Genomic DNA, 17,230 nt, shown 5'->3' with positions numbered 1-17,230 from the left:
GTAATTCAAGTCTGTGTAGAAGATACAAAAGATGCCACACCAAAATAATATCCCTTTATCAACAGAACACTGTTGATTAAGAAACACAGCCCTCAGTCCCTTAGTCCCTCAGTCCCACTCTATGTACCTCAGTTCCTTGATTGTCATCCCTGAGAACAAACAGAAGAGTTTATTTTATTGTTATCACTTTACAGAGAGTAGTAAATAATTTAATGAATACAGTAGGTGTTTCTCGGTTGTCACCAGGATCATTTTACAATGCAACACTTTTCAGAGCTTGGTGAAATGTACTTCTGGGACAATATCAGCCTTTCATACTCACAGGTCTTGTTTCCCACCAGTTTGCCAAACTATGGAGGAATTTATTTTGAGGCTTTAAGACTAGTATTGTTCAACTTTTTTGATGAGTAGATGGCTTGATTGATTTCAGCCTGCAGGAAAACACTGAATGAGTTTTTTCTAACCCATCAGGTGACTGATTCTGCATGCTGTCATGTGCAGGGCCAGTGTTCCCAGAGATACTAGGCTTCTTGTGCAATGACACCCAGAAATATTGCGAGTGTGCATTCGATGGGCCAACAGGTGCTTCAGGAAGCTCCAGCTGTTGAGCAAAGACAAACACAACGTCCTGCATCCAGGAGGGGACACAGTGTGCATCAGTGCAGACCAGGGACTGATTGGTTTGGGAGCAGCTCTGCAAAAGGAAACTGAGCTCCTGGTGGACCAGTGAGCATGAGCTCCTGGTGGACCAGCAGTGTGCCCATGCAGTGATAAAGGCTAACCATGTACTGGTCTACACTGAGGACAAGTGCTCGTTCCCTTCTGCCCAGGACTTGTGGGTCTGAATATGGAGCAGGGTGTCCAATTTTAAGCCTGCAGTATGTGAGATATAAATGAGAGAGAATCCAGCAAAGGGCCACTATGACGATTAATAGGCTGGAGCACACGGCCAGGGACCCTGGCAAGTAATGCCCAGACTGATGCCTGTGAGCAGTTGCACAGCACACAGGGACAGGACTTTCTGCCTGACCCGGCACCAGCTGTGGCATCCCTGCTGGGAAGGGTAGAGGGGAAGCAAACTAGTGTGGGAGATAATCTAATCCCACTGGTTCTTAAACATACCCCTCTATCCAGATCCAGTGTGTTTTGTTGTTTGCTCTGTCTCACCCGTTGAACATCTCTGCTATACGCCTACCTACATTCTTGGTTTGTAGCTTCATCTTCCCGAGGGAACTGAGAGCAGCCTGTGTGCAAACGTCCTCTGGCCTGAGATTTAAGCACAAGCTCTAGCTTTAATATCACCTTCTGCAACTGGACGAAGAATATTCTTTACTCTTGTACATAAGGAAAATAATTTATCTAGAACCAGTAGTGCTAAAATGGTACAAAAGACAAACTAAATCACAGACTAAAGCATCAATCACCTTGCAATGATGCCAGCTATTAGTTCCATACATCCTCCTGATAGCAACCCCAGCTGTTTTCTTTAGCTGCAATACTCAAATCGATATCGATACCCATCAAATTAAAAGAAGAGGCAGCATATTCCCTGTCTATAAGTCTTTGAAAAACATGTTGATTTTCTCATAGGCTTTTCTATAACTGCATTTGCTTGCTGCCGTACCTGAGAAGGCAGTAAGATTGATCACTTGAAGCAATTTTGGCAAAGGGTGTAGGGACGCTGCCTGGACAGCGTCAGGGGCTGATGCGGATCAGCAGTGCCACCCGGTGGAACACGCAGCGAGACGCAAGTCCCCTCTGAAGTTGCGAGGAAGCGAAGGGTCCCCACTGCCCCCCGGCTTGGAGCCTCCGTGACTTCCCAGGGCTGCGAGAGACGCAGCAAGTTACAGGGACGCCGTCAGCGTGCTGCCTCCTGTGCCCTGCGAGCCTGGCAGGTACCTCAAGTACTGCCTTGGATCTGGCAGCAGGCATTGCTGTTCTGTTTCAAAGACTTGAAAATCAGCATCTCCACAGTCACTTTCTTTTTGGGAAAGCTGCTCAGGGGAAGCCTCAGTAACTGAGTTTTCTTACAAATCACACGTATTGTCATTTTAACCTTTTACTTTTATTTGAGAGCTGTTTAGATAAACATCCTGCCTCATTGGGCAGGAAAGTTATTTTCTTTCTAGAACTGTTAGAATCCTTCACCCCAAGGACAGCAGGATTTCTGGGATCCAGATCCTGATGGTTTTATTCTCACAAATCCATCATTGTTGCATTTACTGTGATAAATACAAAACCAAATAGATTAAAATATTTTTACATAAAAATTATAAATTATATATAATAAAAATATATTTTATATTAAACTTTTTAGTGATGTTCTAATATTCCATATCCAACTATTTTTAATTTGTAACAATTTAAGTCCCAAGCTTAATTGACTTACTATGCTTCTAAACTCAGCAGACTCAGGAATTTAAATAGTAGGAAGTGTTTTAGGTGAAATCTAAAAGGTAGTGCTAAATTAAATCCGCAGCCCATCTCTGCAACTATTTGACACTTGAATTCTCAACAGGCTGGTTGCCTCTTCTGTAGCATACTTCTGTGCATCTAAGCTGTTCCTGTGCACAGCACACATGCTCATCTTCCTTGCCTGTATTGATCTACCACAGTACTCTATCACGCAAGCTATCCCACCACCAGCTCTGTGATTCCTATGATGCTGGAGCTCTGTAACTGCATGGACTTCTAATTCCCACTGTTTGTTTCCTAGGCTGCATCCTTAAAATTCATAATTCTCAATTTTTTATGTAATCCTATCTTTAAATTAATACAACTGATGTTCTTTAGCTTAAGAAAAATTATATTCGCTACATTATCTTGACTTTTTAACATGACAGTGAATTAATATCTGTTAACTAAACAGATAACATACGATAACATTGTTCATTAATGACTAATGATGACGATAATTTGTTATCTGTTACAACAGCATTACTGCAGACATTGTGTGTGTGCACGCACGTGTGCACACATGCAGGAGGGCTTAACACACACAAAGACTGTAAATATCGTTCTTTAAAAAATAATTTATTCCTTATGAAGAAAGCAGAATGAGGATCTTGCATAAAAACATATTTGTAGTAGCTAACATAGCAACAGGTTGCTGCACTCAACCCTCTACAGACAGATCATTATGGAATTATTACGACTAGCAGGAAAGTCACATACGCCCAGTCACAAAGTGTGGAATTTTCCTCCAAATACTCATAAATCTTTTGTGTCTTCTCTACTTTAAAGGGTAAAGCACACATATCCTATTAAAAAAGAAGGATAAAACACAGAATTATCACAGTATAGCTTTCCATGGATTTTCCCTTGAAACTCCCATGTGTTCTGATTAGAAGACGTACAAAACTTCTAGAAAGCCCAGTTAATTGTGCATAAAGATGAAAAAAAAAAGACAATTCCTGTGTCTGTCCTAGTTCATTAAAAAATAAAAAACTTCTCAAATGGAATGTTTCTGACAGAGCTGTGTTGAGCATCACACACATATACCAGACTGAAGGCAGTTACAGCTGCATGTGAACCATGTAGTTTTTTATCTAGGTAAAGAAAAAATTGTGAGACTTTGGAAATGTCTGCATTCCCAAGGAGAGAGAGAGAAAAAAAACCAAAAAAACCCAGAACAAAACAAATACATGCACAGGCAAGAAATCCAAGGGAAGTTTCTGAACATTCATCCAAGAATTAAAGCACATTAAAAAGGCGGAAGACTAGGACTATCCCCAATGACATCAATATGGAAAATGCAATTCCAGCTCTAAAATGTTGTCTCCCTTTTTATAAAAATATTTGCAACTGTGTAGAAAATTTCAAGCCAAGTACACTTCACATCCACAAATGGCCACAACTGTTTGAGTAACTGATAGGTCCTATGTATTTGATAAATGTCCTGAAGTACTAACGATTCTATTTAACATTTATTCATGACATGAGAGGTATGTCCAGTTCAAGCTAATAATCTCACTGCAACAGAAAGGAGATGACACTGGTCTTTTGTGGTTGGTTAATAAATACGATCACAAACAAGAAACAACCAATTTATACACAGTCATTTGTTTGCTGGCTTCTAAGAATTTTGGTTTGGGCCAACAATTCTCCCACAGGTGCTATTTCATGTCTAGGCACTGGTTTTGGAAAAAATACAGGGGAATTTACTCTTTTGAAAGAGATACTGTCTTTCTGTCAACTTACTACTGTACAACGTGCAGTGTATTTTCTTTGGTTGGGAACTGTCACTATCAAGATCTCCACTGAATATACTTACTAAAAGTGTGATGCCTGCCATTGGGCTGTGCTGATAAACTAACCTAGTGTTAGGTATACTTACAGAAGAGATTAGATTATCAGATATACTGAGAAAAGATTGCACCCTAAATGCCCCAGCTTGAAAGAAAGAAAAAAAACCAAAACACACAGATTGCCCCCCAAAATCACTTTTTCATCAGCTGCTGGAATCCAGGCAATCCTACTTGTACTTGTAATTCAGGACTACAGTTGGAAGAATGTTAATTATTGAAGTACATGCAGTGAAATATATGCAGGTTTGCCTTTTAAATTTTCCTTCTGACAGTGCTCTGTCAGGACAAGATTCTCACTTCATCTGAACTGCAAAACACCAAAGTCTCTATACAGTAAAGCAATGCACAGTTCTGTTACTGTGCATTTTTACAATTTGCTTCTTCCAGGAGCCACTCAATTCCATTTAACAATCCACCTAAAGTTGCAGCTACAGTGTCCTGCACCTGTAAAAATAAAAAAATCCAATGTATTAGAGGTAAAATGATCTGACAGCATTTTAGTAGCACTCCATGTCTATTCTTAAAGTCAGAAATACATAAAATCTAAATTTTTATCACTGGTTTAAAGGTCCCTTAGACAAAAAATGTTTCTTAAAAGTAAGGTACAAAAAGAAAACACTACTCTTTACGAAATAAATTACAAGACCCATTAGGAAAGCCTTGCATTCTTGGTATAAAGGTAAATTTTATCTCAATTGTTCCATCAGCTATTCTGGAACATTATACTTACTTTACAGATGAGAATCTACTTGAAAATTCTTCTCGTAACTCTTAAAGCAAAAATGCCACTAGCTTTAGAATACAATGCATATTATTAACTCTCAGATTTTGTAACATATTATAAAGTGGCTCTTATAAACGGTATGTTTTTTAAAAAGCCTGTAAGCATTTTCCTTACGAAAACAAAGGAATTGTCTCAAATCAGGATTTTGTTTTTTCTGATTAAGTATTATTCTTTGGCTATACAATGTCACCAAAGATAATGTGTGGCTGAGCCATACTGATAAACACTGTGCTTGACAAGCATAAAAGAAGAGGTTCAGGATCTCACATGCAAGGTAAAAACCCAATTTGTCAAAAACTCAACACATCACATCTCCTGAAAACGGCAGAAAAATCCACCTTGTGTCCAAGGCCTTGGGTCGTGACTCAGGAAATTTAGATTTAAGTTAACTGAAGCTTCCTTACTCCCTTCAAGACCAGCATTTTGTCCTTCCTTACATTCTGGCTCCATCTGAAGTTTCTAGTGTGTTCCCAGGCAAGCCACTTAGCTCCCCTATGGTCACATAGGCTAACACTTCATCTTAGAGGACCAGAGACACTAAATTCTTCACTTAAGTGAAGAGCTCATGTACTAGTGTTGAAAGATGCACACTTGCTTAGGTAGGCACAGTTCAGGAACTACCATAAGCCTAAATTAAATTTAAGCCACAGAGTAATAGAAAATAAAGGTTTAAAAGCAAGTACCATCCAGGGCTGATGTAGCAGATTTAGTTGCAACTGATGTGCCATGTAAACACACGGAATTCTTTTCACACCCATGCGAGAGACACAGGACAAAACTAGCAGAGGTCTGTTCGGAGGCCCAAGGGCTGGATCAATCATTGCCAAAATACGAGCCAGTTCCTCTTGACGATCATGCTCTAAGAAACAATTTTTAATATATGAGTATTAAACATATGCAAATTCCAGGAAGAACTTTTTTTTTTTTTGACTTTTCAAATATTTAAGATTTCAGAGGTGAGGAAACAGAGGGCGGGAACAGACATGGCCAAATTATCTAGTTCTGCTTATCACAAGGCTGGATCATCCGCATTCATGTCACACAGATGTTCATGTCACACTTAGATGTTATTTAAAGATCTCCATAGATTCTGCAGGCAGACTATTCCAGTCCTTAACATCAGAGCATTTTCCGAGTACCTCACAGAGACCAACATTGCAACAAGCCATTAAGAAATACTCACACACTGTACAGTCAGCAGCCCTTCCCTACTGACTGTACTTTTCTCCTTAGTATACCCCTTCACGTTTTTTTTTCCCTTTTCTTTTCTGAGCTAGCCCTTTCCCTCCATTTAAAGCTGATGAATGTAAAGACAATTACTATAATAGGTATTTGGATTACCCTCTTATAGGACTACCCTGATTTGGACTAATTGCATCTTTTACTGCAGTTTTCCTGGTGAAGGTTCTGTTTCCAGGCTATTACACCACCACCAATGCATTTCAGGCTTCCTCTCCTACCCAAGCCCACGGTGTTTTTTGTTTTGTTTTGTTCTGTTTTTCAAACCAGATCATTTCCCACACGTAGCTTAGATAGCAACCATAGGAGTACCCGCCATACATGAGAGACGGGGCCATTACCCCTCACAGGGAGATGAGGCAGAGTGTCTAGGATAGGGGACCTCTTTGACTGGATAAGCCATGAAGAAATAGCACTAATAAAGCAGATTTTGAAAGAATAAGAACACGGATTTTGATGTATTGCGTATTATCTGCAATCTTTTATGACATTCCAATCGTTCACAAAATATGAGTAAATAAAATAAAGATAAACCCCTTACTTTTATGAGCTTCTGCATTAGCCACATAAATGAATCCATCAACTACTTCGCACACCTTTTTCACTTGAGCTATTACGCTGTAGTGCACAGCTTGCTGATTCCCTACTATGCTGTTCTCTTGGTAGAACATCTTATTCACAGCAACAGCTTGCTCTGCCCTTGCTCTCCTCCTTTCCACACTGAAAGATATTTCAATATTTCAGTAGTCAGGTTAATTGAGAATGCAAATACTCAATTTTGAGAGTCTAAGCAGCAGAGGAAAGAGACAGGAAAATGGCCTGAGCCAGCAACCCATTTAATTTCTCCCTGCCACCTCTCGCCCCCCACTTCTTTTCTAGTGTACATATATACAGGCGGTTAGCAATCTGCAAGATGCATATGAAAAGACATCCTAGAATTAGTTTATATAGTGTTCCAAAAGGGAATCCATCAAGTTATCAAGAGGGATAGAAGCACCTGCTATGTATTTGTCATACACATTTGCTATGTATAACGTTTGGAAAAGGTTTACTTCCATGTGAAAATTTAGCGGTTGGAGAAAGAAAGAAGGAAAAGTGAAGATATGCATTGAAGTTTCAGTTTATAAGAGATAATCATGCATGTGAATGCACGCATAAAAACCACATGACAAAAACATGAGGAAAAGTATGAAATAATCAAGAAACTGTACTTTTTTTTTTTTTGGTGGGGAACAAATCTTACCTGCTGGTTGAATACAGTGTCAGAATATTGAATTTTTGATTGTTATTAAACTGAAAACTGACTCCTGATCCAATTCCTACAGGGAAAAATATGAATATATGAGATTACAACTATTTGGTTACTGAATACAACTAAGTGGTATGCCGAAAATTCCATCAGTGCTATAAAATGGATATATCCAAGCCTAGGTGTTGCTGTTAGTGGTAGCATATTTACTGTTTTACAATGAAATTTTATACATGCTTTAATTGATCAGACTATTAATTTAATTAAAATAAATTCAATAGTATTAAAAGAAAACAAGGAGGTATTTCCAGGTTTCTGATACTTAGACTTGAAGCTAGAAACCTAAGTCAGAGAGGAGCTAGACTTGCGTTTATTAGCCAAAACTGGCATAGCAAAGCCTGTCGTCTGCAACAAGCTGCACTGGAAAGGACACAAGAGAGAAAAAAGATAACAACACTAATAAATCATATTTTCACACTTTTTATAAATACAATTTAACTATTCCAATTCTGCTATGCTGAAATAAACATTAGTTAAAAAGTAATAAATTTTTGTCTCTGGTTTGGACTGAAGTGAAATTACAGATGCTCAAAACTATGTTTTTAAACATTGAAAAAAGTCCTTCACCTGCTCCTATAACTCTTCTAAATGAAATATACACCATTTGACACCACAAGACTGAATCATATAAAGGATCAGCCTTCACTTCTTATATAAAAACACAAGGGTGTTTTTTAGCCATTTAGTGCAAGCAGTATCTGAAGAAAGTTCCATCTGCATTTATCCATTACAACAGCAGGTGTGACATGGCATTCAGGATCAAAATAGAAGTACAAGGAGCAAAATGATCCCTCTTACGTTGTGCAAATTTAATCACTAATTCACTGCAGCTATAATTTTATCCCAAATAAATATAAATACAAATAAAGTATTTTTTTTACCATTATGCTATTGAGTTTCAAGGGGGGGGAAAAGCATCCCTTTTCTCCATTTCTCCCTCAATGTTTTTTCTGTTATATCTGTTTATGAAACAAAAAAAAAAGCCAAAAACCAAAACCAGCATTACCATGAATTTGTCTTTGAGGTAGGCCAGCTACTAGCAGAATTTCTGGGCATGTCATCATCTTTTGCACTAATGAGTCATCCAGCTCTTCTAAACCCGGCCCAAACATAGCAAAGCGAGGTTCTGCCTGAGTGACCAGTGATTGCAAAAAGGAAGTCACAGCCCCATACCGGGGACGGCTTGATTTCAAACTTCTTCTACTCTGAGGGCAGCTTTTTTTATATCTGTGTAAAACAGACACAACTAGATATTAAACACACAATACAAAAGAGGTATTAATCAAACAACATAAATTGATTTAGGTCCCACACTTCTCATGCTTTGTTACTGGTACAACTCAAGCACAGGTCAAAAATGATAATTTCCAAACTGATGGTTTCAAACACCACTACAAAGCAGGTAAAGGCATCAGTCCTTTCGAAGTCCAAATCCTGACATTTTGGGCCTCGTACACTTCTATCTGTGGATCTTTTAGTTTACTTAATAAAACAAAAAATCACAAGTTCCCCCACCCTCACTGAATACACATTACTGGTAAAATAACATGAAAGCTGATGAGTCACATACAACACAAAAAATACAAGACCTTTGCATTTCAAACCTTAATTAGACAGCTTTTGTGTTTATTAACTATGAAACAGCTAACTCCACCCGAAAAGGACCATTTCCCCCGCAGGCACAGAGAATGCATGTTGTGAAAGGAGACAGGTGTTGTCTGTAAGCTTGTGTGCTCATTTGATGCAGAAGCTGGAAGGCATGAAAAGACTTCAGTAATAAAGGGAAAGAAGTAACAGTTACAGAAGTGACGGACATCCTAGAAAAGCAGCTTCAGTCTTTGCTTCTGTGGTCATGGTAGGCTGCTGCTGCTGCTTCAAGGAAACATTAAATGTGTGCTCCTCTATACCCAAACTGAGACACTTCAGTTGAGATCAGCAAAACCATTAAGTGGTTGCAGATGCAATGGAAATGAGAGACAGGTGGTTTCAAACAGGTGGTGCTCTAAAGTATTCAGAATCCGATGTTCAAAATCAGTAGATATTTTGCATTTCAAATTCTGGGTGCATCTTTCCCATCTTTAAAGTGTTGATGAAGGGCACAAGGATTGCAGAGGTTAGTGCACTTATCATGAAGCAACAGTTTATGAAATCATCTTCAGAGAATTTAACTTCAAATGAGAAAAAAAAATTACTGCTAATTAAGGGAACTGAACAAAGCTTTAAAAAAAGCTCACGGAATAACCTGCTTGTCTTAAGAGTTCTTCTCAGTCATCCAAACATGTTATGAGTGTTACTATGCTTTTCAACTATCCTAGCTGAAACCAGAGTCTTTGTCTTATGGCCTTTGACTATCAGAGCTAAAGCAATACTACTCGTTATTCTGTGCACATTCAAAAAAACCCCTTTTTTTTTCCCCTAGGTCTTCCAGGTAAGATGAAAAAAATGAAGATTCATTCCATTTGCCGTAGTTTGAAGACTTCTTGTACTTTTATTAAAATAAGAAATCTTTTGTCACTGTACTGAGAGTGAAGAACACATTTTTATCAAGGTATTTCTGTGGCATAGTAGACATGCAGTTTACAAAAAGCTTTAGTTTTTTTAGAATGTTAGCTTTGACTTCTTTACAAGATTTTACATTCTTGTTTAATTCCAAACAGAAAGAGCTGACCAAACTGACAACAACACTTACTGTCATAAGTGTACTTCCAAAATAAACAATGCATTTGAGACACATCAAAATTTAACCAGCAGCTTACACCACAGCTTTACTGCTGTAAATATGAAACATGCCTGTGGGCTGAACATTACTGCTGTAGAGAGACTGAGTCGTGTAAGAAAATATGAAGATACTTACACTGCCATGTAATCGTACAGTGCATTATTGCTGACCTCTGAAAAGGCTTTATTAAAAATCTCCACATCTGGGAGTGATTTCCAATCAACAGATGTCCAAAAGGGGAGATCCCTCAGGAGAAAATACCTCCACAACAACGGATCTTGCACAGCCGCCCTCCAGTAGCAACTCGTGCTTCCCAAATGGCACAAATCTTGGGGGGAGAGGAAGGACATGATGTTCAGCTGCACGGCAATCTGAAAAGCGTTGAGAGCAGCGGTTTAACGACCCAGGAATTGAGCAGTGAAGATGTAAGGTGGGATGCTTAGCTTCCCCGCTCCCACAACTGGGCCCCACTCACCGGCAGCGCCTGCAGGGCACTCACCTCCTCCGCGTCCTCCGGGAGCGTTGGATGCGGGGGACCGCCGCGTTCGCGGATCCCCCGCATCCAACGCTCCCGGAGGACGCGGAATCTGCCCCGCACAGCTACATCCAAAATGCCCCGGTCCTCCGCCCCGCTGGCCGCCATGGTGCTGAGCCCTGCCACCGCCCCTCGGGCCGAGCGCGCCGACGCCGGGGAGCAAGGCGGAGCGGAGGGACGAGCAGCTGCAGCACCGTGGAGGACACGCCCTCATCCTTTCGTGCGAGTTCATTACACTGTCATTTTTTTCTAGAGATACTCGATTAGCCTTTGGACCTGTATTCCAGGAGTTCTTTGAATGCGTGTTTTTAATGCAACAAAAGTACACATTCTGATAAGAAGAACAGTCAGACACTGAAGCAGAGACCACCTCCCTAAGCGTGCTTTTTGCACACAAGGTTTCTTCCAGCACGGCCAAAGCAGCGTATTTTAGTTGTGGGATTTCATGAAGTAACACAACATTTGTTTTGCAGTTGCTGTGTTCCACCCTTGGTCTTTTAAAGGTCCCTCACATACAGCCACATACTTCGTTAGCATGTTTTTGCCTGTTTCTCGGAAATCCAGTGACACGCTCTGTGATCTGCAGCCCAGGTCACTGTTAGAGACGGGATCTACCATCTCAAGGCCTTCCTGCTTCCCTTCTCCACAGTGTTGCAGTCCCCAGTAGCACATTTCTCCACTGTACATCATTGCCAGTAAGTAAGTGTCACTGAATATACCTGCAAAAATAATTCAGATGAAGTACTTTATTGTTCTGTTATATGCAAGTACACAGCTTGTTAACTTCAGATACTTTTTTTCAGTTAACACTGGAAAAAAATTCCCAAAAGGCAATATAAGACTATTAAAGATGTACACCAAAAAAAAAAAATTTAACCATGAGATAATGGCCAAGAAGAGAACCCGGATCAAGGCCTTGCTCATTACTCTATCCCTTTTGCCCACGCATAATGCTAAAATCTTTAAGATTGCCATATAAATACTATTCTGATAACTGTATTTTGACTATTTCTCTTAGAGAATTTCAGTATTTCTTACCATCCATTAAGCGCAGGCATGATTATGCATATTTGTTTTAGAATACTTCCATGCTTCCCACAATTTAAGCCTAAAAGAAGATGCTATTTGAGCATCATCTTAACTCAGGTTAATCTGCAGCAGCTTTAGTATTTGAATGGAAAGCCACGTACGTGTCCACGGTCACTAAAAAAAAAATCCTGCTAAACTAATCTACAAATCAGTTACTGAACTTGGCTTTGCATTGTGGAGCTGAACTCGATCAATCCCACTTTCAGATGAAACTAAGCAAGAAGGTGCTCCATTCCCCCTATAGCCAGAGTAGAGCTAGTTTTGAGTGTGTACAACATGGACATGTCCTCATACCAGCTGTTTTACCTTACAAATCTCCTCCTGCTCCATCACCCTACCTGCATCACGCTGATACAGCCTCAGATGCTCATGTAAATGCACTATAATAATGCCAACCTACATAAAGCTACATAAAGCGGAGATAGAACAAAAGTTTGCCAGATCTAACCAGTTCTGCATGTCCTTTCTACCCGTGTGAAGTCAGTAATTCTGCGTTCCTATCAGTGGTCTCCTAGATCTAAACAGGAAGACCAGCATGCAAACATCTAGCACCCTCTGCAGTCCTACTTGTGCTTTCAACTTTGGTCAACTGGATGGTTGTAAAACTCACATGCTGTGCATAAAACACCGACTGCCTCAGTTTACTTTCCTCCAGTGCACTCAAAAACATAGAGAAAGTGAACTTTATCACCTCCTAAAATCCATGAGTCAAAAGAAGGGACATGGGGGGAGAACATTAGTGCCTGCTTATCTGTGGTTTTTTTTTTTTCTAAAATGTGACAATTTTTGAATAGAAATTAAGTCAAACAACAAAAAAATGCAATAAAGCATTTCACAAAGTGGAGCAGTTATTAAGGGGAGGGGGCTGTGGGATTTTTAGGGTTGGGTTTTTTTTTTACCTTCACTGAGCAATCTAGCTGTGTCTTTATCTTGAAGTGAAACATCTTCATTTAGCTGAAGAGGACATCTAAAGCTAAGCATCTTCATCAAGTAATGAACTCCATCATTAAGACACTAAGTACAGTTAAAAAACAAGGAAAAAAAAACCTTTTAGAAAGTTCTGATTAATTCAATAATAGCCAGAAATACTTCTAGCTACGAATTTCCAAGAACCCTATTTAAAAGAAAAAAAGATCAAGTACATTTTAAAAGAGAAGAGTCATACTTTAAAATTGTATTCACATGCTCATAGAACTTTTTAAAATCTCCTTTACCTTTTTTACTATGGCAGTGTTTTCTCGCAGCCATTCACTCCTTTCTTTTGCTGTATGACAATACATGTAGAGCAGGGCTCCTTTTCTCCAGTAAAGACATTCTAACAACTCCGCACCAAGGATGTTGATGGGCTGAAATAAAATCCAACAAATGGGGCTAACCCAAAAGTAAGCCATCTGAACTACCCATACACACATTCACACATGCAAACAGTGTCACATTAAGTCTCCAACTTTAGAGGCTGCACTTAACAGCTAACTACGGTCACAAACACAAGCCTAATACTTCGAATTTAAACTGCCAAAAACACATGGAATCATGAAATGGTAGCAAGAAAAATTCTGAGCATGCAACAAGTTATTTGAAAAAATATTTTCAGGAACCACTATTTAAATACAAATAAGACTTAAATTTTTTTCAAAATATTTTTTGCCCATCAAAATACAAATACTACTATCCTGTTTATTTTTTTTTTATTTTTAAATAATGAAATAATTAATTCTCTGACTGAGTAACATTAGTACTCACTTCTTCATTAAAGTTGCATTCCCTCACTAGGTCTTCTGGTTCTGAAAGAACACAAGTAAGTTCTTTAACTTTTTGCAAGGAAGATTCTTCTGGAAAATCTTCATCCACAAGCTGGTTTTCCTCAAAATATGTAATGTCTAAGACAGCCTATGAAAACAAGAAGATAAAGAATGTAAAAATGCTACCAGCCAACTAATCAGATGGTGGCGTGCAGGAACATACAAACTTGTTAGATTACAAAACATTACAATTTCAAGGTAATTTTACACATTTAGTTTACAAAAGCTGCAAGTTAAAAATATTGTAAGATTGTTGACAGTGAATGTAAACTCAAAACCCTTTCTGTCCTTACAGTACCAGCACAATTATTATTGACTCTTATCTTCTAATCCAGACAAAACCAGCCCTGCACTACATGGATGTTCACTGCACATACCGAGAGATCCCTTTCTGCTATACCTTCTTTCCTACCCCCAACCCTCTCCCACACCCTACACAGATTTTCTTGAAAGTAAGTTCTTCATGCTTTATGCGTACTACCTGTGTATAGAGCTGCAAAAGCGTGGAAGGACGTTCTTTCCCTTTGTTACAGAGGTCGTTCAATTTGTCCAAAGCAGCAGAGCCCTTTGCTAATAAGGTATCTGAAGGAAGAACACAACACATCCTTAGCACTGGAAAGCACTTAGCGAGAGCCTTGCTTACTCCCCCTTCTCACTTCATATGGTTTTATCCATCCTTGGGGCATCTACAAGCTGAGTAATACAGCATTTAAACAGGCCCTGTTAGACTACACCTTTCACGACTAAATTAAGGCCATTCAGGGTTACAGCCTGATGTTTCAAAATCAATTCCACGCATTCCTACTGCAAACAAGTCATACGCCAAAAGCATAACTTGCTGAGGACGCTAGGCCCCATCCGTCCTGCTCCACAGTGGAGCCTCCAGCGGGAAGCCGGGGCCGGTCCCAGCCGCTCTGCTCCGGGGGAGGGACTTTCTTTTGGGGGAGGGAGAAGCGGCGCCTCAGCAGCTGCCCGGCAGCCGGAGGACCGCGCCCCGGCCCGCTCCCGCAGCGCTGCCGGACGCAGCACAGCGACACGGCAGCAGAGGGCGGGGCGGGCCGGTGGGCACGCCGGGCAGGGCCCAGCCCCGTCCCCTCCCTCCTGCGGCCCCTCACCGTCGCCGCCCGCTCCCCCGGGCGCCGCCACCCGCCGGCCTAGCGCCGCCAGCCGCGGCCGCAGCACGGACACCACAGCCTCTGCCTCGGCACCCCCCGCCTCCGCCATCGCCGCCGACCGTCACCGCGCCCCGCTACGCGCGACGCGGCAGCCGTTCGGGGCGGCCGTGAGGGCGTGCCAGCCCGCAGCGCCTGCCGGTGGGGCGGGGAGAGGCGCGCAGGCGCAGCAGCGCCGGGGCCGCGGGCGCGGAGGGACCGCCGGGGCGGGGCGGATGGCCGCCTGCCGCTGGTGTGGGTTGGGGCAGGCTCCGGTGGAGCGGGGACCGCTGCGTGCTGGCACCAGAGCTGTACCCCCTTGGCCTGCGGCCCGGGCCTGCCACCGCCATAACGGTGCTGAGGCCTCGTCTTGGTGCCAGGCAGTTTAGTAAGAGTAGGGCTCAGAGTAGGTCCCAGAAGGCCCCCTTTGTGTAACCTTTGAACAGAACCAATTTTCCTTTCAGGAATTTTCCTTTCAGCTAAAATAACTGCACTTTCTGAAGCTAACTGCATGTTTTGCATGTTATCACTGAGGTACCGGTGGGATTGGTATGCAGAAAGACTCTTGTTCGTGCTTATTCCTAGAGAACCCAAGGTCTCTGTTAAATTCCTCACTAATTACAAAGAAGGGCCAAAAATAAACAAGACTGCGAACAACACCTTTGTAGTGTCTTAACTGACTTCATTCACAGCTCTGGTACCAGGAGATGAGAAATCCTGTAGGAACCATAACAGGATCTTCTCCTTGGAGCCACCTGCGTGTGTCCACAGAAGGGCACCAACCACGCTTTGTGCAGAAGTGGGGTCACACAGCCAACAGCACAGCTATGGGGGAGTTACAACCACTAGAGATGACTACAGACCCCTTCCCCAATTTAGTGCGCATGTGCAAAGACAGTTTCATAATATATTAGCATATGCATAACGTTTCTTGGAATAGGTGGGCTTTTCTTGGGAGTTGTACAAATATTCGCTTTTCTATCATGTATATAGTAAGTGTGCTTTTATCCCTCTGTGTGCATGCTAGGAGGAGAGATCCCCTATGTACCCAGCTGCAATAAACCAATGTCGGCTTTATAAACTATCATTTGGTTTGGAGAGTTTTCTTGGTTACTGTTTTCTGGTAACAGTCTGACCTGCAGGCCAAGGCAGCAGGAGGACCGAGGCACCTCAGCCCTCCCCAGTACAGCCTCAGGCTGAGCGGCCTGGCAGTGCTGGGAAAGCCTTCTGTGCCCTGGAGGCTGGGACTTCAGTTTTATTTGTATTAAAGCTCTTTTATAACAGGCATTTATGGCTTCTGCAGATCTGTGTCAGGGTCCCTGCAGAGAGTCCTTGGCATGTCCCTGGGTTGCCCCATCAAACAATGCTTTCCAGCCTCATTGCAAAATAAGTCTTGCCCATAAGAGAACTGAAACAAATGCTGAAGGGCAGCAAGGTTTTTTAAGACCTAAGCCATATTTTTTATTAATAAATATATCTTTATTTGTGTTTTTACTTGCATTTTAGTATTGGATTACTTAACACATAGAGGTACAACTGTAAAATTACAGTTAAACCATCTTGAAACCACATACCTTTGGTTAGATGAATGAGACTTTTGCTCCAATTTTTTGTCCAACTTTAAACAGCACACTTCATGAACTTCCAAAGGGCTAAATAGCTTCCATGTTATGAGGGGAAAACAGTAAGTTTTCCTTTTGTTTTTAACAAAATCTTGCTACTACCCCACAGTAAATCATCAAATATTTCATGTTGTGTAGTTATAAAAATGCTGTATTTCACTGTATTGCTTCTCTAGCTTTCTCCATCTCTTTACCTGCCTGGAAAAAGCTAACACCTCAATGTCCATTGGCGTAATGTGTCATGAGCTCACACAATATTCTGGATTTTGTTAGCTTGAATATTTTAAAAGAATAATTGACTAAAGACATTTTATCCTTTTTAAGTCATATAATGTTCCTTCCGCTAGTGCCTGCATTCCACTGAAGTACTTAAAAAAGAAAAACAAACAAACAAAAACCTCAGTAAGTACCATTTACTGGGGTGCTTCAGGTAGTGAAAAGCTGTCTTCTTACAGAAGTTTTCACTGTTGCCTGTGTTAGTCTTACAAAAGAGTTGACAAACACATCAAATACAACAAAAAAGTAAAACCTAAGAGGCAAAATTCCGTTTGCTTCTAGAAATGGTTTGATTTCTAGAAGAAATCTCTTAATGTTTTTGTTTGATATGTATTGTCATTTATTCCTGCATAGTCCATAGCCAGATACGATTTTTCATCTAAGGAACAGCTGTGTC

The 17,230-nt window shown here is 40.9% G+C and overlaps 2 protein-coding genes across 2 annotated transcripts; both read right to left on the bottom strand.

Moving 5' to 3' along the window:
* Positions 1-3,608: 3,608 nt before the first annotated feature.
* FBXO4 (F-box protein 4) lies at positions 3,609-11,001 on the bottom strand. Its single transcript, XM_068423376.1, has 7 exons — positions 10,834-11,001; positions 10,494-10,729; positions 8,646-8,866; positions 7,574-7,649; positions 6,872-7,050; positions 5,775-5,950; positions 3,609-4,751 (listed from the first exon to the last, which is right to left on the bottom strand). Exons 1-7 carry the CDS (start codon positions 10,999-11,001, stop codon positions 4,662-4,664), a joined length of 1,146 nt encoding a protein of 381 aa, XP_068279477.1. The 3' UTR covers positions 3,609-4,661.
* Positions 11,002-11,244: 243 nt separating this feature from the next.
* On the bottom strand, positions 11,245-15,457 carry RIMOC1 (RAB7A interacting MON1-CCZ1 complex subunit 1). Its single transcript, XM_068422151.1, is given in 7 exon segments — positions 11,245-11,612; positions 12,882-12,996; positions 13,197-13,328; positions 13,726-13,872; positions 14,266-14,366; positions 14,900-15,002; positions 15,005-15,457. Coding segments are annotated over 7 exon segments (1,341 nt in total). The 3' UTR covers positions 11,245-11,322.
* Between the last annotated feature and the right edge of the window lie 1,773 nt (positions 15,458-17,230).

This window comes from Nyctibius grandis, chromosome Z, assembly GCF_013368605.1.
Source record: "Nyctibius grandis isolate bNycGra1 chromosome Z, bNycGra1.pri, whole genome shotgun sequence".
NCBI lineage: Eukaryota > Metazoa > Chordata > Aves > Nyctibiiformes > Nyctibiidae > Nyctibius > Nyctibius grandis.
This window is presented reverse-complemented; position numbering and strand designations above follow the sequence as displayed.

Bases quoted from the DNA above. Each gene is read 5' to 3' on its own strand.
- FBXO4 (XM_068423376.1), bottom strand. From the start codon at position 11,001: ATGGCGGCCAGCGGGGCGGAGGACCGGGGCATTTTGGATGTAGCTGTG. The intron at 8,867-10,493 runs GTAAGTATCTTC...TGTTTTACACAG, and splicing joins CTGTACGATTACATGGCAGT to ATATAAAAAAAGCTGCCCTC. The intron at 7,650-8,645 runs GTAATGCTGGTT...TTTTCCCTGTAG, and splicing joins ACCTCAAAGACAAATTCATG to GAATTGGATCAGGAGTCAGT.